The 24,360-nt window shown below is 44.4% G+C and overlaps 1 protein-coding gene across 1 annotated transcript in view; it reads right to left on the bottom strand.

The window, feature by feature from the left end:
* Positions 1–24,360, bottom strand: part of MAPK4 (mitogen-activated protein kinase 4) — a 103,945-nt gene that overhangs the window by 46,283 nt on the left and 33,302 nt on the right. Inside the window, exon 3 of the mRNA XM_036742101.1 lies at positions 23,538–24,108. Coding sequence (XP_036597996.1) covers positions 23,538–24,086 — 549 coding nt within the window. The 5' untranslated portion in view covers positions 24,087–24,108. The remainder of the gene's footprint in view (positions 1–23,537; positions 24,109–24,360) is intronic.

Here is a 24,360-nt window from a genome sequence, read left to right as displayed (position 1 = left end):
AAGGTGGGACTTTAGCTAAGACCTAAAGAAAAGCTTAGGAGGAGATAAGGAGTGAGAGCATTCCAGGCATGGGGGACAGCCAGCGAAGATGCTCAGAGCTGGGAGATGGAGTGTTATGTGTGAAGAATAGCAAAGACTCCTGTTCAGGGAGGTAAAATAGAAGAAGACTGGAAAGGCAGAAAGGGGCCAGGTTATGGAGGCTTCAAAAGCCAAAAAGAGGATGTTATACCACTATAGTTGATTGAATGGAGGGGAAGAGTGTGACATGGTGAGACCTGTGCTATAGGAAGATCAGCTGAGTGGAAGGTAATCTGGAGTGGGGAGATACTTGTGTCAGGGAGACTGAAGAGCAAGCTACCTCAATAGTCCGAATGTAAGGTGATTAAGGGGTATGAAAGGCAGTGTCAGAGCAGGAAAGGAGGGGAGAGCTGTGATAAAGGTAAAATTGACAGGCCTTAGCAACACTGGTGTTTTTTGGGGGGGAGGTGGTTAGGGAGAGTGATGAATAGAGGTTGACAACTAAGTTACAACCCTGGGTGATTGGGAGGATGCTGGTGCCCTTGCCAGTAATTGGGGAGTTTGAAAGAGGGGAAAAGAAGATTGAGGGAGGAAGAAATGTGTTTAAGATGAAAGCTATTTTGTTACCTATAGAGCAGGCAATCTAGAGAGCACAGTAGAATGGGGTGGATACCTTTAGAGTGGGATGTTGGTGGGGTTCAGTTAAGGGCAATGGAAATAAGGAAGTAGTTAACAGAGGACTGGGAATAATATGGCAGCCTAGAGTTCATTATCTTTGGGATGGGGAGAGAAAGTCGGGGTGAGAATATGTTAATCATTGAGTTCAGGTAGGCTGTCATTGTTCACAAAGGTTCAGCCTGGGGATAGAGTTGTCCCAGAGCATCAGGCAGCAATGTATAGTTGGAAGGGTAGGGACAAGGCAATTACTGTAGGATTTAGGTGGCCAGAGAGAGTACCTAAAGTGTAAGTGAATGGCTGCTCGGGAAGCCCACCTAGGTTGGCATCGGCTAGGTGACTGCTTTCAAGTTTGGGTGGTTGGAGAGAGGGAAAGGTAGGTTTTAGAAAGAATAAGGCAAGAGAAATAATGGTCACCTCTCTTCCAATAGTCAGAGGAGGCTTCTTGGAGAAGGTGGGAATGAATAGGTGGAGACAAAGTGCTGAAGCAGGTTGAAGTAGTTTAGATGAAGGGAGTTTGGGGCAAATTACTCTGAAAGGAGTAGAGCTAAGGCCAGGAGAGAACTTCATAGAACTAATTTCCATTTATCCAGGACCCAAGCCATCAAAAAGCTCAAATAACTTCACTTTTGTCTTTGAACTCTATTTTCATAAGAAGCAGTGTAGAGGACAGAATATGGGAACCAACACCAAAGTCCTAGCTTGGACTCCGCCAGTAATACTCTCTGTGACCTTGGGAAGAATCCCTTCTCCTCTTATCTCTCCTTTCTTTGGTATCTTGAGAATCAGAGGCTGTGAGCTCATTGGGAACAGGAATTTTTTTTGCCTTTCTATGTATCGTTAGCTCTTAGCCCAGTGACTGGCACATAGTAGGCATTTAATAAATGCCCATTGACTGACCTTCCTAATAATCAGAGTTGTCCCAAAATGGAGTGGGCTGCCTCAGGATGTCATTAAGTTCCTCCTTCCTGGAGGACTCTAAGTGATGGAGTGCTTGTGCTTGGACTCTAATTCTAACATCACATTTCCCCTTAGCCTTTGCCTGGGTGCCTGTGCCTGTGGCAGAATTCCAATTTCAGAATACCTCTAGTTCTCAAACATATTCTTTCCCAGGCAGCCTCTCTCTAGCTAAAGGGCAGCATGCCCCAAAATTATCTCTGCTTCTTTCTCAGTAAGCAGCTATGCCCAACTATAGATTGATTCAGGATGCTTATAACTGACTATACACTGAGTCTAACATGTATCCTAGACATAGTCAAATGTATACTCCCTTATGTTAATCTTGTCTAACAAGACATGTGATGGAATCCACCTGGATATTCCCAGTCAGCCGTGAACTTTTTGTGACTTAGTGACATTTCACAGGCAAAACCACACCCCCAGGTAGCCCCACTGTGGGCTATTTCCCAGTGAACTCTGAGTAAGATACCTGCTCAGTAGATACAAAAAGTACATGTTCCTTTAAGAACCGACCACTCCTAAACCACTCCCTAATCCCACCCCGACACAGCTAATTGACAGGCTTCATCCCTAAATCTTGTACTTAAAACTTTCCCTGTAGCCCTGTATGGTTGCAGGTTCCCTAAGAACTCTTGCCCGCTTTATTGACATAAAGCGTAATAAATCTTTGCCTCCCTGACTTAAAGAATGCTTGGGTCCACGAATTCATTCCAGGAAGCCTTGCCTTGGGAATTTTGGTTTGGGATTTCTACATCCCTGGATTCATTTCTCCCTCAACATAAGCAGAGAGGGGGGATGGCCACTTGCAGGGTAGCTTAGAGTAGAGATCCCTTTTGGGTGTGGATTGGACTAGTTGGCTACTAGGTCACCTTTTCTGTGATTCTAGAAAAAACATGCCATCAAAGAAAGATGTGGTTCTGCTGAATTTAGCTTTAGAACTCAATATATTCTTATTCTTTGAAATTGGCAATCCGTGTTGATTAACTTTTTAACTATAGTCTTCAATTAATCAGACCACCCCACTTTCCCAAATTTCTGGATAAATAGGAGGCTATGGTAATTAGAAGACAGTTTGAAACAGCAGTTCCCCCATTAAGGGATATAGACTTGCTCATGTGGGGAGTTCAGGAGTTTAAAAGGCAAATCTAAATTAATCATTCCGCCGCAGGATACTCACTATATGGGCTAGAAACCAGCCTGAGGTGTTTTTCCTATTCACTGATACTGAGGGAGTGGGGGGTAGGTGGGCTGGTGCATACTCTGGGTCTTTCAGTGGGCTCTGTGTTCCTACGGAGAGAGCAGCATGCATCACTGAGCTCCTAATGAGAAGAAGAGGGGGAAGGAAGCCCAGTGGGAAGGCTGCAGGGATAGTGGAGTGGGTGCTGGCTACCTCCCAGTGGCACAGTGGCTGACTCCGTGGGGAACAATACCAGCAGAGAAAGGGGGCACAATTCAATGCATTTAGCTTGAGGACTCAGGGGTCAGAGTTTCCAGTCTGTCTCTTATGATGTGGCCTGGCACAGGTCAAAAAGCTTTTACAGTTAATTGGTTCTCTCATCTGTAAAGCAGTCACAATTGTTCTTAGTTTCACATCTCTCAGGTCATTCTATATACACATGTGACTTCAAGGTTTAAAAACCTTCAATGGCTCCCCACTGCCCTATAGAACAAAGGAGTCCAAGCTCCTTAGCTTGGTATTGAACAATCTGCCTCCAAACTTCCTTTCCAGCCTTATTTTTCCATTTCTGTTCCACATGAACGGTCTGCTCCAGGTTTACTATCTCCTGAAAATATCATTTTTATTTTCATCTGTCTACTTTTGTTCATAGCATCCTCCTCTATAATATGCCCTCCCTTCCATTTCCTCAGCCCAATATTTACTATATGTCAAGTTCTAACTCCTCTGACCACCTTTCCTGCCCACCCCAGTCCCCTTCCTCTGCATATATTCTATAGCCTGTCTGCCATTAGCCATTTGGTTCTGATTACATATCGGCTTATGTTGTTAGTTGGGCAGGGGATTGGACTAAGTGACCTGGCTGAGATGACCTCTTGCTATTTCCTCCAGGTTGCCAATCTAAGGGAACCAGGCAGGTGGGTCACCCAGTATCACCCAGCACACTCCATGGTGGGATCTCTCTTGCTAAAAACTCTGTGGTCATGACCTCATAATCAAAAGGTAGGCATTTATGGAAGGGGCTTGTAGAGTGCGATCTCTGAAGTGGGAAACATTTTCCTCCTAGAAGACTAGAGACACAGGTCCTGGGAATCAAGGGTTCTTCTAACAGCTCGTATTTACATAGCAATGTAGGGATTATAAAGACTTTTCATCAGGACAATCTCTTGAGAGTTAGGGCATTTACTTATTATCGTCCCTATTTTATAGCTGAGGCAACCAGACAGCCATCAAGTCAATGAGCATTTATTAAGCACCTACTATGGACCAGATACTGCGCTAAGCTCTGGGGATACAAAGAAAGCAATAGGGAGGGAGGTGGCGGTGGCACAGAAATCCAGTCTGATGGGGGAGCCAACGTACAAACTATGTGTAAACAAGATATATAGGTATGTGTGTGTGTGTGTGTATACACACATGTATGCATATATGTGTATAATGTACGCACACACATTTGCATGTGTGTACACACACATGTGCATACACACAGGCACATACATAAATGTATACATACACATATGTGTATATATGCATATGCATACACATACGTGTGTATATGTATGTAGATATATATGTAATTCCAGTAGTAAATGGAAAATAATTCCAGAGGGAAGACAGTAACATTACAAAGAAATCAAACAACCCGTTCATGACTATAAAGCTATTAGAGGAGGGGACAGAGGCTAGACTTACAATTTCACTGGTGTTGATCAGTGGTGTCAAACACAAATAGAAACAGGGGCCACTCATCCATACATAAGGATCCCCACGGCAGCACACTGATTTAGTTTAAAATGTAATATTATCTATGTTTTACTGTATTTTTACTTATTTTGTTAAATATTTTCCAATTACAATGAACGACTGAACAACAAAAAACAATTTCATCTGGTTCAGGCCCCACTTGGGAATGTTGTGGGTAGCTGGCATCTTTGATGCATGTACAAAGAGGTGCTTCCCCTATCAGTGCAGGTCAGCATCCTCTCTGCAGCTTAGAGCATGAGGGCAGAGGTCCTTAACCTGAGCCCACAGACCCCGAGGTAGTCCATGGAGGGAATCTGTGAATTTGGATAGGAAAAAAAAATCTATCTTCATTTTCACTAACCTTGAAGTGAAATTTACTATTTCCTTTAATTACTTAAAAACATTATTCTACAAAGGGGTCTGTAGACTTTGCCAGCCTGCTAAAGGGGTCCCTGATACAAAATAGCACCCCAGTCTTAGGGAGGCGTCTGGAGCATTGACATGTGAAGTGATTTGCCCAGCATCCCTAAGTCAGTACATGTCCCAGGCAAAATGGGAACTTGGGTATCCCAGATTCCAAGGCCAGCTTTCTATCTGTTACGCTACATTGTCTCTCTCCTTTATACAGCCAATATTCAATTCAGCAAGTGTTTATTATGCACCTACTATATGCAAGGAACAGATGGGTTTCAATCTACATGCTTAGTGGGGACCCTCAATCAATGAGATAATAGATCTATTTGAGTGTAAGGCACTATGCTGAGGATACAAAGTAAAAAATAAGATAGTCTGGATCCTCAGGGAGCTTATAATCTACTGGGCAAAACCATATGTGCACGTCAGTACACAGAAAAAAATATATATATATATTTATGTATATAAAGTAATTACAAGGTAATTTTTTGGAAGGGAGGAGGCACTAACAGCAGTGAGGAGGAAGGAAAGCACTTATGGAAGAGCTGGTGATTGAGTTAAGCTTTGAAAGAAACTCATTCAGTTGTTTTCACTCCTTTTTGACTCTTCGTGACCCCATTTGGGGTTTTCTTGGCAATGATACTGGAGGGGTTTGCCATTTCCTTCTCCAGCTCATTTTACAGGTAAGGAAACTGAGGCCAGCAGGGTTAAATGACTTGCCCAGGGTCACACAGCTAGTAAGTGTCTGAGGCCAGATTTGAACTCAGGAAGATGAGTCTTCCAGACTCCAGGTCTGGCACTCTGCCATCTGTGCCACCTAGCTGCCCCTTTGAAAGAAACTAAGGGTAATAATAATTAATAGTAGTATAGTCTGTGTGTATGTATACATAAAACACAATGTGCCAGGCTCGGGGCTAAGCACTTAACAAATATGATTTCATTTGATCCTCACAACAACCACATGAAGTTGGTGCTATTTATTAACCCCATTTTGCAGATGAGGAAACTGAGGCAGGCAGATTAGGTGATTTGTCCCGGATCACACAGCTAGCAAGTATCTGAAGCTAGATTTAAACTCAGGACTTCCTGACTCCAGATATGGAGTTTTATCCACTGTGACACCTACCTTTTAAGAAGCAGAGGTGAGGAGGGTGTGCATTTTAGGCACAGAGGCCAGTCTGCACAAAGGCACAGTGTCAGAAAACATTTATTAAGTGCCTACTGTATGCCAGGCACTATGCTAAAAACTGGAGATACAAAGAAAGGTAAAAGCCAGTCTCTGTCCTCAAAGGGGAGAGAGACAACAAGCAAACACACATGTATAAACAAGCTATATATGCGTTAGGCAGGAGATGGAAGGTAGTGTGAGAGGAAGCAATTGGGAAGGCCGGTTTGGCTGACCTACTGTGTGCATGAAGGGCTCCTTTCTACTATACAAAACTCACTGCCCCTCCCTTATTTGTGTGTGTGTGTGTGTGTGTGTGTCTGTGTCTGTGTCTGTGTCTATGTCTGTGTTTTTTTTCCTATTCTGGGGTATATGAATGTGAGAGCCTTCAGTGAATCCAACACAGGATGAATCCAGGACACCGAGCCTCATAGAAACCTGACACTCCAAGCCCCTGAAACTTGGGATATATTCCCCAAAACTGAAGATGAGCATGAAGAAGGGATTATGAGTATGTTTGAATAGGTTAGAAGAGGCACGTTCTTCTCTCCCTGTGGGGCCTCCCCATCATAACAAGATGTTGTCATGGATGTGATTGACAGCATAGAACAAGAATGATATCATGGGAGAAGGGAGAAGGAAGCTGGAACGTGAGCCATCTGGGATCCTGTGGGTGCCAAGAGGCTGACACTCTAAATTTACAGTGCTCCAGTCATAGCATACTGTGTACCTTTCAGCCTGAGCCTTTCCTAACTGAATATGAAAGCTGATCTAAAGTGTTTCTGGGAAGGAATGTCCCTGTGCCTAGTACATAGTAAGCGCTTAATAAATGTTTATTAATTGATTCTTTCAAACAGGCACCAGGATCTTAATCCCACAGGTACTCTATCACTGTATCATTTTCAGATGCTTTTTCTAACCCTTGCCAAAGTCCCTAACACTCTCTGGCTCAAGATCCAATAAGTTGCTTCTTTATGGGAAGACATCTGTAACTAACTAGACTGCAAACACCATGAAAACAGGGACAATCTGAAACATAATTAGGAATTTTTGGACCTAGGGCAAGTACAGTGAAAGATGTCCTGGGTTATTAAAGAGGGGAGGGGAAAATGAGACCCCAAGACATCAAAGCCCATGGAAGGGGACTCTGGGACACCACAAGGTTGTAGCTGTAGCTGCTGTGAGGACACCACGGGGAGAGCTGTCAGGTAGTTTTTTACTTTAATTATTCTTGATAACTATGTGTCATCAAGTTGTTTCTTCACGTTTGGCACCCAACATGCCTGATTCCTGGGAATGGAGTAGGGAGGGTGGGCACGGGGTGGGGGGTTGAGTGATGGCTCCTACGGCAAACAAAAAAGTTTATGGGCTGGGGGTGGGGATTGAAAGAGGAAGTGAAGCCAAGTTCCTTGAGTTTTTAAAGCATCATGGTGGAACATTGGAGCAAACCTGTACCTCAGGGGTTATCTGCTCCAGTGGGGTCAAACTCAAATAGAAATGGGGCTACTACTTGGTACAAAAGGATCCCTGCAGATCTCATATGGACTTAGTTTTAAAGTATACTATTATCTATGTTTTATTGTATTTTTATTTTGTTAAATATTTTCCAGTGACATTTAAATCTGTTTTAGCTACACTAGACAACATGTTTGACACCTCTGTAATCATTTCAAATAGGAGGAAAATGAATCCTCAGAAGAGGGAAGTGACTTATTCAAGGTCATTGAAAGAAGCTCATTTCATGACTTTGCTGTTTTTTTTTTTAAACCAGACCTGAGATTTTGTGGGTGTGGCTGTCCACCAATTTCAGTTAGGCACCTTCTCAGCAATTTATATTGTTAGAGAATTGCTTGAGGGCAATGAGTCAAATAGTCAATAACTATTCTAATAAATGAGCCTAAGCCTATGCTGAGTGCAGGGGATACCAAGAAAGGGGATACGTAACTGAGGAGCCAATATATGAAGAACCATGTCCAAACAAGGGATACACAGGATAGATTGGAGGTGATCAACAAAGGGAAGGCACTGGCCTTCTGGAGGGTGGAAAAAGGCTTCCTGTAGGAGGTGGGATTTTAGCTGGGACTGGAAGAAACCAGGAAAGTTTTAGTGACTCACCCAGGGTCACACAGCCAATATATATCAGAGAATGGACTTGAACTCAGGCTTTCCCTGATGCCAATGTCAGATTTCTAGACACTGTCATGCTATTTCTCATGGCTCATTTAATGCTTGTTGAAATTGAGGCTGAGCTGAGGCAGGAGACAAAGGGAGCCCAGATCTCATAGACTCACAGACTGTTAGAGTTGGATGTTGTTAGAGTTTAGATATGTCCAGCTCTCTTATTTTACAGAAGCGGAAACTGAGGCAGGAACTAGAACAGCCCAGCTCTTCTGACTCTAGGTCTGATGCTTTTTCTAGCAGGTGTGTTTAAACTTGACTTTCTGACATATGGGGGCACTGACCCTTCCCAGACCTAAAGTCTTAGGATTCAGGATGAGCAGCCTTTGATATTGTCCTAGTGTTCTCTGACCCCAAGCCCACCCACTCCAGGGAGGACAGTCTGCAGGGGAAGCCAGATCTGCATCTGTCCCAGCCTTCATGAAGAAGGATAGGGGACGGGGCGGGGGATGGGTGGGGAGAGGCTCTGAGGGAGAGTACGTACACACCTCACCCTCATCTCCCCTCTCCCAATTTATGGCTTGCCATAAATTGTTTATTTACGGTTTATGATGTACCATTGCTAACACTGAGGGGCCCAGGTTGAGAGGGCTGAGGTCAGGGCTCAGCTCTTCTCCCTACTCCTAGGCCTAAGCCAGGGCAAACCAAAGGTCCTGGCAGCTGGGGCCTTCACCCTCCCTCCCAACAGAACCTGGGGAAGACCACAAGACTGAATCAGAGCTGAACCCTACACCTGCTGTCACCCTCCTGATTCTTCCACTCTCTTTTTCAGGTTCCTCCAAAATGACACAGGTCTTCTTCACTTTATGTAATAAGTCATATTCCCAGAAAACTTGTCTGTAAATCAAACTTTTAGCAAGTTGGATCCTATTTTGAATGGACAGGGAGAGGTTCCTATTTAAAGAAGTTGCAGTAGACCTTTGGAAAAACAAAAATTCCCCCTCTAGTATACAGAACCAGAACACTGGCTTTGGGAATTGGAAAGACCTAGGTCCAAATCCTGCCTCAAACACTAGCCGTGTAATATGGGCAACTCGCTAAGCCTGTTTGCCTCAGTTGTTGTAAGGGTTAAATAATATAGTTCAGTGGATGAAGAGCTATGCTGAAAAGCAGTTGGAAGGCAGTAATAGAATGCTGAGTGAGGAAAACGAGTTGGATGAAGAATCGGTACCCTGAGTCCTGAATTCCCCTCACTTGCTGGACACTGACTCTTCAGGAGGCCATAAATGGAAAAGCGGCTGGAGGAAGCCTGCCAGATTCTGGTGGGAGTTACTAAAGGGGAGGTTTGTGTAAAAGCACCGGCGTTCTGGGAATTTCTGAGTTTGGGGCATTCTTATAGACTGGTTTTGGGCTACCTAAGTTTGAGAGGCGCCATGGGCATGACATTTGTGTAAGAGTTGTTTTTAATAAATTTCATTATTCTTTTGCAAAGAGCTATATATAGTCAAAACGAGCTTATATCATTAGCTCCTCTGTTTGGTATTTAAAACCCTTCACACTCTAGCTCCAGCCTCTTTTTCTAGGCCAATAACATATTATTCTCCCTCACATATTCTATGCTGTAGCCAAACCAGCATACTTACTGGTCTCTGAACATAACATTTCATCTCCTGCCTGCATGCCTTTGCACATACTATACCCCCATGCCTAGAATTCCCTCCCTCTTCCCCTGTGCCTTGTAGAATCTCTATCTCCTTCAAGACTCCGCTCAGGTGCCTCTTTCTTCAAGAGACTTTTCCTGATTCCCTTGGCGGGTAGTGCCCTTCCCTCTGCTCACTGTGTGTTTATTCTGTATACATCCTGTATTTATTCATCTGTGAACGTGTTGTATCCCTCTAGTAGAACGTAAGCTTCTTGAGCTCGACTGTTTTCACCTCTGGATTTGCTTCCCCAACTTGGCCCAGAGTAGATCTTAATGAATGCTGCTGATTGAGTGATGGGATTAAGGTCCATTGAACCACAGCAGGAAAGGAGAAGGACTGCGTTTTCTGGTGACTAGGGGCTAAGCCAAGTGTTTAAGTGGATAAACCCCTATAGATAATCTCCGACTTAACAAGACAGACACTGTCACCCACAAACAGTTTGCATCTGATCTAAGGTCCTTTCAGGTCTAAAAGCCTATGAAGAGAGGAAATAAGATTAGTTTGGCATGATTTGTTCTTGGTTAAACCATGCTGGCTTTTTAAAATTGATGCTTTTCTGGGTAGGCAACCTCTGACCTGGTCAACATTGTCCCTGGTGGTTAAAATGGATAAAGGCCAGATAAGTGGTCTAGACAACAAGGAATTCAAGGGAGAGAGCCATTTATACTGAAGCATTAACTGCTGATGCAGTGGATAGAGTGCCAGGTCTGGAGTCAGGAAGACTCACCCTCATGAGTTCAAATCTGGCCTCAGACAATTCTATCTGTGTGACCCTGGGCAAGTCATTTAACTCTGCCTCAGTTGCTCATTTATAAAATGAGCTACATAAGAAAATGGCAAGTCACTGCATTATTTTTGCCAAAACCAAATAGGTTCAAACACAACTGAAAGGAATGAACAACAACAAAGAAATTAACTGAATTAGAGCAGGAAATACAGTCACAAGCAAATAGAATATACAAAAGGGTTAGGTCTTGATTGGAAGAAGAAAGGAGAAATGTCACCCAGGAAGGACAGATCTAGTTGTGCCTTTATGTCAAGGAAGTGAAGGAGCCCAGAAAGTTGGGATGCACATGATGGCTTTGGAGGGGTGGGAGGAAAGGGGACCTGATTGAAAGGGGCAAAGGGAACACTGAGAGCAAGACTAAGGGGTGCCAAAGCCAAGCTCCACGCATCTGTCTGGTGCCAGATGACTGAGCTTTGACAATCTGTGGATAGTATACACGGCCTCCTGACTCTCTTTGTTAGATCCTTCATTGCATACCTCCATCCCCCATCTTGACTCTCCTATCCCCAGAAGGGATATTTCATGGCCTTTTTAATAAATCTTTTTGGCTTCAGTGGTTGGGAATAACGCACTCAGAGGTTTTAAACTCAACCTTGCTGGCTTTGCCCTTATCAGACCATTCTTCCCCAGTTTAATTTCTGATGAAATCCCACTTTCTCCATGGGTTGGGTTGGGTGCTTTTTGTATTGCCATCAGCACTGCTCTTTAAATACTGTTCTGTTAGGTTTCAATGGCTGGCAAGCCTCTCCCTGCATGTTAGCTTCATCTTCTACCTATAAAACAATGTTTATGATCATACAGTTAGAGCTGGAAGGGGCCTCAAAAGACATCTAGGCAAACCCTCTTTTACAGATGGAGAAACTGAGGCCGAGACATTAAGTAGTAGAATCAGGATTTGAACCCTGGTGGTTGGACTTTGAATCCAAAGCCTTTTCTACGGTGCTGTCTCTGACGATGCGATGATCCTTTGTATGCCCAGACAGCAGAACAGATGGAAACAGTCTTAATACCACGATGAAAACTTAATTTCAGTCACGAAGATGACCATGTGTCCATGTGTTCAGGGCCCGAAAGTCACTAAAAGGAATGCTTGTGTTCCTTCTTATCCCCTTTCATTTTCATGGGGAGACACAAGAGGGGCTCGACCTGGGATTTCACTGGTCTAGGGAACTATCAGGTATAGAGTCTCCCTCTGTCTCTGCAGCTGATACTCTAAGAGCTGCCTACACCACTGAGACGTTACTCACAGGGTCACAAAGCTGGGATGAGTCAGAGGTTAAGACTTAAACCCAGGGCTTCCTGGCTTTGAGGCCAGAGCGCTCTCTCTCTCTCTCTCTCTTTTTCTCTCTCTTTATGTATGTATATATATATGTATATATATATATATACACACACACATATATATATATATACACACACACACACACACACATATATATATATATATATATATATCATGCTGCCTCCTTATTTTTCACATTCATGAGAGTATATGTTTTTCTTGTTGCTGTAGCTGAGTCGTTCCAGTCTTGTCTGACTCTTCGTGACCCCATTTGGGTTTTCCCAGGAAAGATACTGGAGGGGTTTGCCATTTCCCTCTCCAGCTCATTTTATAGATGAGGTAACTGAGGGAAATGGGGTTAAATGACTTGCCCAGGGTCACACAGCTAGTAAGCATCTGAGGCTGGATTTTAACTCAGGTCCTCCTGACTCCAGGCCTGGTGCTCTATCCACTTCATCACCTAGCTGCCCTTCATAAGAGTATGTACAATTCTCAGTGTTTTACCCCTAGACAAATGTTTGCTCACTCGACCTTTAGGCAGGCCCTCCTATAGTCCTGAGCCAAAATGTGAACCCTCCTGTTGAAACCTGATAGAACAGCACTTAGATAGCTGTGCTGATGGCAGTACGAAAAGCCCCCAGCCCAACCTGTGGAGCAAGTGGGAGTTCATCAGAAATTAAACTGGGGAAGGATGGTCTGATAAGGGCGACGCTGGCAAGGTTGATTTTGAAACCCCCAAGTGTGTTATTCCAAACCACTGAAGCCAAAGAGATTTTTTAAAAAGGAATCCCTAGCTCCCTTCAAGGCTCTTTTTCAGGTGCCCTCATGCACAGTAGGTATTTAATAGATGTAAGTTTAAATGAATTGACCTAGTGATATGGAGAGCCCTGAAAGGCAGAGGTATGGGACAGGCCAGGCCCATAGAGGCCAAATAACCATTAGAGAGACTGGGTTCAGATTTTGGCTCAGGACAATAGGTAAATAAAAAGTGTATTGTAGTGAAATAGGAGGCAGCTAGATGGCTCAGGGCCAGCCCTAGTAGTCAAGAAGACATGAGTTCAAATCCAGCCTCAGACACTTACTAGCTGTATGACCCTGGGCAAGTCACTTAACCTCTGTTTGTCTTAATCCATTGGAGAAGGAAATGGCAAACCACTCCAGTATCTTTGCCAAGAAAACTCCATAGACAGCATGATCTACGGGGTCACAAAGAGCTGGATACAAGTGAGTAACAAGAATAGTACAGTAGAAAGAGCATTGGAAGGGAAATCCAGAGAGCTGGATGCTAACTCCGGCTCTTTTAGTAACTGCATGTGGGATGTTGGGCTAGTTACCACGTTGTTCCCCTCTCTGGCCCCCATCTTCTTCATCTGTAAAATCAGAGGGTTTGGGAGAAATAACCAAGAAGGACTGAGAGCCTGATTAGCTCTGGCATTTCTTAAGCCTAATTTCCCCAAAGGAAAGATCCACTCTTAAGCACCCAGCTAGTAAATATGATTCACAGAGCTGTAACAGGTTAGAGAGAAACAAGTCAGAGCAAAGACCGGACTTCTCATCCCCAAGGAGAGAGGGAGGGGCCAACGTGATGTCTGCAAGGGCAGGTCCAGCGGTGGTTCTAAAACTTTTTGGTCTCAGGATCCTTCGACACTCTTAAAAATCACTGAGGACCCTAAAGAGCTTTTGTTTAGGTGGGCTATTTCTATCAATATTTACTGAATTAGAAATTACAACTGACCGACTAAAAACCCATTTAATTAATTTAAAAGCAACAATAATAAGCCCATTATATGTGAACATAACATTTTTATGAGAAATAACTATATTTTCCAAAACTAAAAAAACCCAGCAAGAATAGCATTTTAACTTTTTTTTTTTTTTTTTTGGTAAATCTCTTCAATGTCTGGTTTAATAGAAGGCAGTTGGACTCTTATATCTGCTTCTGCATTCAATCTATTATGATGTTGTTTTGGTCAAAGTATATGAAGAAAATCTGACCTCACACAGATAATGTAGTTGGAAAAGGGAGGATCATTTTGATGAGCAAATAACGGATAAGTATTATTATGAAAATAGTTTTGCCCTTGGTAACATCATGAAAGGATGTCAGGGACCCCCAGGTGCCCTTGAACCACACTTTGAGAATCAGTAATGTAGGATTACCTGAAGCCCAGGGGAGGAGGAGTTGGTCTTTGTACTCCTGACCATGGGGACTGGACAAAATTCTTTATAGCTCCAATGCACAAGTTGCTTATGGGTTTATTAGGGGAAGCTTTTTCTATCCACTACAACCCTGTTAAATTTCCCCTTCTTCTCAACTCTGACACATAATTTAAGGATTTATGAGTTATAAGATCACAGAACTTATAACTGGAAAGAGAGCTTGGAGATCAGTTAGTCCAATTCTAGCCTATATGGGACTAGGAGACTGAGGACAGAAAACTGGGTTACCGCAGGAAACCAATGGGCAGGGTTCATCCCCAGTAAAACTGAAGTGGACAAAGTTTGGCTTCCATGTTCCTATACTTTCTTTTTCACTTTCCTTCTCTTCCACATAGCTTCTCATCTCTCCGCCCCCCACTCCCCATCCCTCTCCACCAAATGGAACAGCTATTTATTTTCTCTACACAAAAGAAATGCTTAACACAAAAGACTCACAAGCTTTCAGTAATAGATGTAACAATCACAGTAGCTACTGTAATATTTCCTATTACTTTCTCTCATCTCCCATTCTGAGGTACTCAGGGTTCTCCTGATCACTGTCTCTCTCTCCTCCCTCTCTATGAAAACCTGATTTCAATTAATTATCTCTGGTGCATCTGCGTGGAGTGAATCTGATAAATTCATGAATTCATTTATCCTAATGTTCTCCTTTCCAGGGGGTTTGCATTTTAATAGAGGATGCTGCCTTAACCGAAAGGAATGGCTTTCTAATGGTGAAACCATTGAATCACAGACTCTTAGAGCTCGATGTTAGGACTCCTCCAGGCCAGCTCTCTTCCTGGTCAATGAATCCCTTCTATAGCAATCCCAACAGTGACCACCCAGCACAGGTTAAGTGAACCTTCAATAACAAGGATTAATTAGACACAGCAAAACGTAATAGAAAGAAGCACTGGGTCAGAAGTCAGGCTACCTGGACACTAATCCTAAAACTTAAACTAAATCCTAATTTACTGTCTGACCCTGGAGGCAAATTACATTAGGAAACATTTCTGAGCTTCAGTTTTCTCACCAGTAAAATGAAGATATTGGATTGGATATCTCCACTGCCATGGCCGTTTTCCCTCTCCATCACCATCACCAAATGCCACTAATAAGCAGGTAAGCCCAAGCCCTGGGTCACACCAGCAATCCTGCTTCAATCCTAGCCACCCCGGCCCCCAGCCATCACCCCGGGAAGCAAAACCCGAGGAGATGCAACTGGGCAACTGGTCCTGTCATCTTGTAGCCACAGCTCCTGAAGACCCGGAACGTTTTTAGTTCTTGCCACCAATGTTCTTGGCATTGTAAGATGGTTCAACATTAGTAAATGGTATGATTTTAAAGCCACCCTAAGAACCATGGGACTTTTCCAAATGACTTGAGGTGAAACCACTGAAGTGCTGTTTCTTCCATTAGAATGTGAGCTCCTGGGGCAGCTTGGTGGCGCAGAGAGCAGAACACCAGCCCCAGAGTCAGTAGGACCTGAGTTCAAATCCAGCCTCAGACACTCCACACACACACACACACACACACACACACACACACACACACACACACAAGCTGTGTGACTTTGGGCAAGTCACTTAACCCCAATTGCCCTGCCTTCCCTCCTCCAAAAAAAAAAAAAGGAATGTGAACTCCTGAGGGCAAGAAGTCTTACTTTTTAATTCCTATCCCCCACATTTAGCACACTTAGTGCTTTGCTTTGCATACAGTAAGTGCTTAATAAAGGGGCAGCTAGGTAGTACACAGGAGACAGCACTGGGCCCAGAGCCAGGAAGATTAGAGTTCAAATCCAGCCTCAGGGACTCACTAGCTGTGTGACCCTAGCGAGTCACTTAACCCCTGTTTGCCCCATTCATCATCTGTAAAATGGCCAGTATCTCTGCCAAGAAAATGTAGAGTTGGACATGAATGAACAACAAGAAATGCTTAATAAATGCTTTTTCATTCCTTCATTCATAGGCTCTAAGATTCTAGAGATTACCTGGGGATAAAAGGGTCTACATTATCTGCTGCCCCCTAAATCATCAGCCACAGGTGGTCACCTAGTTCAGGTGAACCTATGCCTGGCCCTCCCAGGGGACGTGGGAGCCCCAAAGGACAGATAGCTGCCTTTGTGGCTTGTTCTCCAAACCCACACAGAGAAAACCTGGGGTCATGAGATGACTTCAGCGGCATCAAGTGTTTACAGGTGGATTTCAGAGGCACCTCCAGAGCCTGCATTCTGCACATTCCTTCTGCATTTTCTTCTTTCATCTGGATAAATGATGTGGTTCAAGAGAGGGCAGGCTGTGCCGCGCTCCTCTGTGGCAGGAGACACGGTGCCCCTGAGTTTGAGCTCTTTGTAAGAGGATGTTTTCCTGGCTAAGATTTAAAGTGCTTTCTTCTTTTTTGGGGGGAGGCGGAGAGGGGGTGGATTGCTACAGACTTATCCTCAGAAGTAGCACTGCTTGATCTGGTCCTCACAAGTTCTTTAAGAAAAAAACAACAAACCCATAATCAAAAAAACCAGCCACTACCCCGAGGCACAGGCAGGTAGCCTTGAGCACAGTGCCAGGCATGCTGGAGACAGTCGATGATGATGGATAACAGTCTCCACAGAGGTATGGGGGTGCTCTCAATCACTACTGACTAGGCATGGGAACCTTGTGTGTAAGGAGAGCCCAGCAACAGGCACTGTGGGAATTCAGTGGACTTGAACAAACACTTAATGGTGCAGCAGGAAGAGTTGAGTCAAAGGACTGGATTTGAGTTCTAGCTCTTCTGTTTTTTCCCAGTATGCTCTTGGACAACTCATTTTCATACAATACAAGCTGGATCAAGCCAAACACTTGCAAGAGGTACAAAAACGTAGAGAAATTCAGAGTTGTATGGGTAGTGTGAACTCCCATCCAGTTGTGGGGATCAGGAAGGGTTCCTGGAAGAGGTTGGCCATGGGTTGGGCCAAGAATGAAAGGAAGGATTTCAAAGGCAGGAAAATGGAAGGGATTGGGGAATAAACCCATTCCAAGGATAACAAGAATATACAGAGGTAGGAGAGAACAGGACTGACTGGGAATGGTGGGAAGTCCAGTTTGACCGGACAGCATCAGAGAATATTGCGAGATATAGCTAGAAAAGTAAGTTGAAGCCAGATTGCAGAGGGTCTTGAATGCCAGACAAAAAGGCAATACTTCATTCTAGATCATTAATTTAGAACTGGAAGGAACCTTCAAGGTCACCTAGTGCAATTCCCTTTTACAGATGAAGAAATGGGGACCTGGAAAGATTAAGTCACTTGCCCATAGGTAGGAGGAGTTTGTGGACAGTGACTCAAGCAAATGGCCCAGTTCTTTGAGCTAAAGGTTCAGTGATACTGGGTGAGGGGCTGACTGTAGGTTCTCTGTTTCAGAGAAGTATGTACAGTTAACTGAGCATTTAACATGCTGCTCAGGCACTTTGGAGCTGTCTCAGGGAGGTTTCTGATACGTCTTGAAATTTACACAGCGCTCAGCAAAGCCTTAAGTGACACAGGTTTCTGGTTTCTTTTCTTTCTTCCTTTTTTTTTTTTTTTTTTAAAGATTTACTTGCTAATAAGACAAATTCAAATGTGAAATGCTCTGATCCTTTGGATGCCTCTTCTGGGCTACAAAGCCGAGGCAATCTGTTAGAGCATTTGCTAGGGCAGAAAGCAATGCGTAGTAGGAGCAGAGTCCTATGTGGGGCAAGGAAAGGACCATGAGAGCAGCGAGTCATCTTGGCTGATTCCAAACATCCTCATATCCATCCCCAACTTAAATTCCCGACTTGGAAGACAAGTCTCTAAGTGAATTCTACATTAAAGCCGAGAGGCAATTTCTGAATTTGGAAGAGCAATGAGGAGCAACCCTGACTGATGATCACAGTTAGGACTTCACATAGTAGGTTCTAAATCAACATGTGTTGAATTAAATATAATTGTATCCCTTCAGATCCACATAACACTCTGTTTTCACATCCATTATTTTATTTGATCCTCACAACCACTTAATAAAGTAGATGAAGCAAGAAATGAAGGAATGAACGAAAAAAATGTTCACTCAGTTGCTACTACGTGCCAGGCAATGTGTCTGGGAGTATTATCTGCATTTAAGACATGAGAAAATTCATGTAGCCCATGTGCTGGATGGACCAGAACCCCAGCATTGCCCAGGGAGTCAGAAGACCTGGGTTCTAGGCTAAGTTGTGCCATATATTAACTGTATGACCTATGGAAAATCACTTCTATCCATGCCTCAGTGTTCTCATATGCAAAAGGAGGATAGAATCATCTCGTGAATCCTCTATAGCTTTAAAATCCTATGACTCTGATTTGCCCAAGGTCACACGTTGACCTTGGGGACAGCTAAGAGGCACAGGAGGTAGAGTGTTGGGCCTGGAGTCAGGAAGACTCACCTTCCTGAGTTCAAATCTGGACTCAGATGCTTTCTGGCTGTGTGATCCTGTGTAAGTCACTTAACCCTGTTTGCCTCAGTTTCCTCATCTGTAAAAAGAACTGGAGAAGGAAATGGCAAAACCACTCCCATATCTCTGCCAAGAAAACCACAAAAGGGGTCACGAAGAGTCAGCCATGACTGAAATGACTGAACAACAACACCGACGACACGTTGACTAGTGGGTGACAGAATCAGGACTAGGCCTCTTGATTCCTAGCTTGACAGGCTTCCTGTTCTACTGCTGTCTCTCATACACTGTCTTTTAGTTTTACACCGACAAGGCCGACGCCTGGGGTAAAAGAGAAACCACAGGGACACATAACTTCCAACAAAACCAATGCTGAAGCCAAACCCAAGGAATAAATGACCGGGCAGCCAAGGATCAAAGGGAGCAGTGTGAGTTTTAATTTCAGGGCTCCCCGACCAAGCTCACTTTGCATCATCTAACCTTGTCTTGAATTATCCCACCATCTCCCGGATACTCCTCTGCCTCAGGTCTCCCCTTTGGGCAGAGCCCTGTGGGAGCTGTTCGGCCGGAGGTTTCCAGTTAGAGAAGATTTAACACCTTTTCTAAAACAGAGGCTCCCACAAGTACCAGGGGAAGATAAGAAAGGTACAGACTGTTCAGGCCTCCACATTCTGCTGCCACTTGAAGCATCCATATTAATAACCCAGATCTACCCTCTGGGACACATCAGCCCAGAAAGCAAGAGGCATGTGGTGGACTAGTTAGTAAGCTTGGTAATTCGGGGGATCTATCATGATCATAAATCTCTAAAGCGACATGGCGCAGAATAATAAACATCACACTTCAAGGTTTATAAAACACTTGGTGTACATTCTCACACTGAAATCTCTCAACCACCTTGCAAGGTATTGTTATTCCCCATTTTACAGATGAAGAAACTGAGGCAGAGATGAAATCACTTGCCCAGGGACACATAAACAGTAAGTGTGTGAATCTTCCAGATTCCAAGTCCAGTGTTCTTTCCACTATGCCATGTGAGCAAACTGACCTCCTCACTGCCACCATATTGATGATTGATTTTTCTGAAGATACCGGCTTCCTCTGCCTCCCTTTCCCCTTCAGACTCAAGCAAAACCCACAATTCCATGGAGACAGCATGGCACATTGTCATGAGCCCCCCAGGCATCCTGTATCTCTGGGCTGAGATCTCACTGAGACCAATAATGTGCCGAGGGAGCTGGGGCCAAGGACCTGATGTTCTTTCAAGAATGAGTACAGGAAGACCAGCCTCACCGTGGGGAAGTTCTGAGCCCCTGGGGTGTTGGGGTCACACAAAGCCTCTTCTTCTAAGAGCAGATGCACACAATTACATCCCCACTCATCCACTGGGTGAGGAATACAGAAGCCTTAAAGAAAAACAAAACCCTTCTCAGAGAGGCACACAGGGAGTTGAAATTTCCCAACCCTGCTATGCCAATCTTTCCTTAAGTTGCCATGTGGAGTCAAGAACAGCCAGTCAGAGGATCTGGGTCTTAGGCACTAGCTCTGCTAATTAGACAAGTCATTCTTTCTAGGCCTCAGTTTTTCATCTGTAAAATGGGACAACACTATCTGTCTCAGAGGTTCAATATGGGATGTGAAATATAAATTAAATAAAATAAATTAAAATAAATTTTTAAAAAAGTAATTAATTAATTAATTGAAGTATCACATATAAGGTGCTATTTGTTATTATTGTTGCTTTGATGGGACCACGGAGGAGGCAGAAGCTGAGGGCTCCAGACCAAGAATTAGGCAGTCAGAACACCTCCTGGCCGTGTCCCTGGCTCCCCTCTCCTTCTTGGCAAAGCCAATTTTATCCAAGAAAATAAGTGAGAAATAAGCTACAAGAATCGTGTAGCTGTCTAAACCTTCACAGCCTGAAGGAAAAAAAAAATTCCTTGTTAGAGACTGAAGGGGAAAAAAAAGCTCTTGTTAAAGAATTCTAAAAGGATGGCCTGCACCTGAGCAATCCAAATAACCCCTGACACAACAATGCAGGGTGTCCCAAAAATTTAAGTGAGGTTTTAAGCTTTGATAGCTTCAAGAAAGGGTTATCAAGGAGGGATCTGGAGATTTTCATCTTCAAGAGCTTAAAGCTGCAGCAAAGACGTTTGTAATGCTCTGTATAGTTTCCTTTTGTTCATTTTTAAGGCATTTATTTTCTCTTCCTCCCACATCCTCCTCATAGGAGGGATGAGGAGAGGAAAGGGAAACAAAACCTTTATAACAAATAGGCAGCAGGGAGGCTCAGTGGACAGAGCACTGGTCCTGGAGACAGAAGGACCTGAGTTCAAGTGTGACCACAGATATTTACCAGCTGTATGACCCTGAGCAGATCAGGTAACCCTCTGTCTGCCTCACCTGGAAAATGGGGATAATGCTAACGCCTAACTCCTAGGGTCATTGTGAGGATCCAGTGAGAGAGTAGTTATAAAGAGCTTAGCCCAGTCCATGGCACATGGTGGGTATTACATAAATGTTGACTATTGTTGTTATTAATAGAAACAAGCAAAACAAACTCCCATATCTGCCGTGGCTGAGAGCACACACCTTAATTTGCCTTTTTTCTGTCGCCTTTCTGTCAGGAGACTACACCGTTTTCTAAAGAAAGCTTCCCATCCATGATCATATTTGGTTCTCAGAACAATCTGATGAGATAGTAGGTCGGGGGTTATGATTCTCCTCTGACAAGCCCAAGCTGCACTGCTTGTTGAGTGGTGAAACTAGGCTGAGAACCTACATCTCCTGAACCCTGGGCCCGGCTGGGGCTACTGCTCCAGTGCCACCCTGTCCCTCTATTGCCATGGCTTATTTTGATCAGACCCGAGGTACGATGAGCTAGTGCATGACAGAGACGAGTGGCAGAAACGCCTTGGGCCTGTGTGCTTGGGGCAAGCTTATCTGGGACTCTTAAGACTCTAGGGCCGATGCTCTGGAGGTGGTGTCCCCAGGACATGAGAGAGGAGAGAGAGCGATAAAAGTCAGCAAGAGGAAGCAGGGGTGTGTGTGTGTGTGTGTGTGTGTGTGTGTGTGTGTGTGTTGGCATTTTGATAATATTCCTGCAGAGTATGCTACCAGTTTGGACAGATGACCTGGCCCCATAGGAAGAGAGTTAAAAAGGACTCAGGTACAGTTAAGGAAGTTACAAGAGTGATGGAATCTTAAGATCTGAAGTTGTTTAGATTGGTGTAGGAGCCTAGGCCTTTTCAGGGATGGGGCTTGGTTCTTAGACAAGCGTAACCACTGGCTAGGCAGGGGAAGAGGGGATGGCCTCCCATCCAATATGAACTTTATCAATCAAATTTCCATTTTAGAGAACTAGGAGGACTCTGGGTTCCTGAAATCCTCCAAATAAAGGGGATTAGGGGATTCAAATGTCTTGAGTATTGGGAGACTGGGTGAGAATGGGGGCAGGGGAAGGGAAAGGCTAGCCTTTGGTAAAGAACCCTGGGAAGTAAACAGCACACAGCCCAACAGGAAGAGAACTGAGTGAAGAGTCAGGAGTCCTGGGTCCCAATCCCAGTTCTGCTCCTAACTGCCCTATCTCTATCCCTCTCTGGGCTTCAGTCATCCAGAATAATCTCTAAGGTCCCTTCCAGTTCTGACACTCTACCTAAGGAATCCTGAAAGTTATCTTACCATCCCTCAGCGGCTGAGCATTCAGCTTGAGAATGGGTCTGCACCCAACTTTTTACTTCCTCTCCATTCCCTTCTCATCACCTGGCCATGAGGTTGAGCCTCATTTTGGGAGGGTAGGTCCAGGAGCAGGAAGAGTTCATTCAATTGCAACAAGACCCTGAGCTCAGAGGACAGGGAGTATACTACTTTTAATCTTCGTATTCCAAGGGCAGTGCACATAGTAGGTGCTTTAAAACACCCTGTCGAGCTGAATTGATTGCCTTTCTGAAAAGGTCTGTCTGTTTAACACAAGGTTATGGGGGATTACCTGTGGGTTTCATTCTATAGATTCATAGAAAGTTGGAACTGGAAGAGACCTTGGAAATCATCTCATCCAGGGCTTATATATTTTGATAACTGTTTCACTTTGTAATCCTACCTATTTTATTCTAAGCATTTAAAAACATTATTCTAATAAGAGGTCCATAGGCTTCATTAAACTGTCATGACACACCAAAAGGTCAAGAAGCTCTGGTCTTATCTAATCCCTTCACTTTACAGATGAGAAAACTGATACCCAGGAACTGACTTGTCCAAGGTCATACTTGAATCCTTGTCCACTGACTCCAAGTCCAAGGCCTTCTAATTATCCAGCCTTCTAAGACCAAAGTTAAGAACACAGAGCCATCTGTCTTATATTGTTCAGATATCTACCTGCCTGAAAATCAGGCTGCCTGGACCAATGATCTCTTGAGATCCCCTTTAGTTAAAAACAGCCTGCTCTCTTGGTATGATTTCAGAGGCTTCATGAGTTAAGGCTCTCTGATGCTCTGGGATGAAAGAGATAAGCATCACAATTTTAGCATCATAGCATGTCAGAATCAGAGAGGAGCTCAGAAATCATCTCATCCAAATCCTCCTTTGACAAAGAGAGAAAGTGACTTGCCTGAAGTCACACAATGAGCCATTAGTGGAGCAAGAACTGGAACCCAGGTCCCTCGCCTTTGAAGTCCAGTGTTCTCTTCTAACAAAGGCCAAATCCAATCTCCCCCAATCCCCTAAAGAGTCAAGAGTTGGCTGAGTGAGTGGCATGGATATGAAGTGCTCAAGAAATCCTCCTTAGCACCTCTGAATGGCACCATGCCAAGCCCCACCCTGCCCCCTAGATCCTCTCCCACAACCCCAGCAGCAACCCCAGCCAGAGGTACCTTGTGAGAATAATGCTGATCCACAATCCTCGCCAAGCCGAAGTCACCAATCTTCAGCACGAGATCTTCTGTGCTGATGAAGATGTTGGCTGGTTTCAGGTCCCTGTGTAACACATTGGCAGAGTGGATGTACTTGAGCCCACGAAGCAACTGGTACATGAACAGCTTGGCATGTTCCTCGGCCAGTGTGCCCTGCTCCAGTAAGCGAGCTAAGTCTGTCTCCATGTACTCCTGGACAATGTAGGCCATGTTGAACTTAAAAAGCTCCCCCTGAAGGTCAGCACCCTTGGGTCCGAGGACCTCATACACCTTTACAATGTTGTCATGGTCCAGGCGGCGGATGATCTTAATTTCCCGTAGAGCATGCTTCATGCTCTGGGCATCACTCATGGCAATCTTCTTCACTGCCACCTTCCGACAAGCCTGGCTGTCTGTGGCCGAAAGCACTAGGCCATTGACACCAAATCCCAGGGGTCGGAAGTCAATGAAGCGCCCGCCAAGGTCATAGCCATACATGTTGGCAATGCAGTCACCCTTCTCAGCCATCATCAGCTCAGTGCTGTGGGACTACCTGTGTGAGAGAGGAGGGAGGGAGAGAGACAAAGCCCACATCAGTTTCTCCACTAACACTGTTCATCCCCTTAAGTCAAGCATCTGGAGGAAGGTTCTGTCCCGGTGACTTGTTGACCTCCCAATGCCCAGACACAATGGGTATGTGTATGCTAGTCACTGGGGCCAGGGAAGATAGTTTCAAATAAGGTCAAGGAGAAGGCTTTTCCTCACTCTCAGAGATCTCTGTGTCTAAGTGGTTCAAAATCCTTTG

Source organism: Trichosurus vulpecula, chromosome 1, assembly GCF_011100635.1.
Source record: "Trichosurus vulpecula isolate mTriVul1 chromosome 1, mTriVul1.pri, whole genome shotgun sequence".
Classification (NCBI taxonomy): Eukaryota; Metazoa; Chordata; class Mammalia; order Diprotodontia; family Phalangeridae; genus Trichosurus; species Trichosurus vulpecula.
Note: the sequence above shows the minus strand (reverse complement) of the source record. Positions and strands in the feature narration are given on the sequence as shown.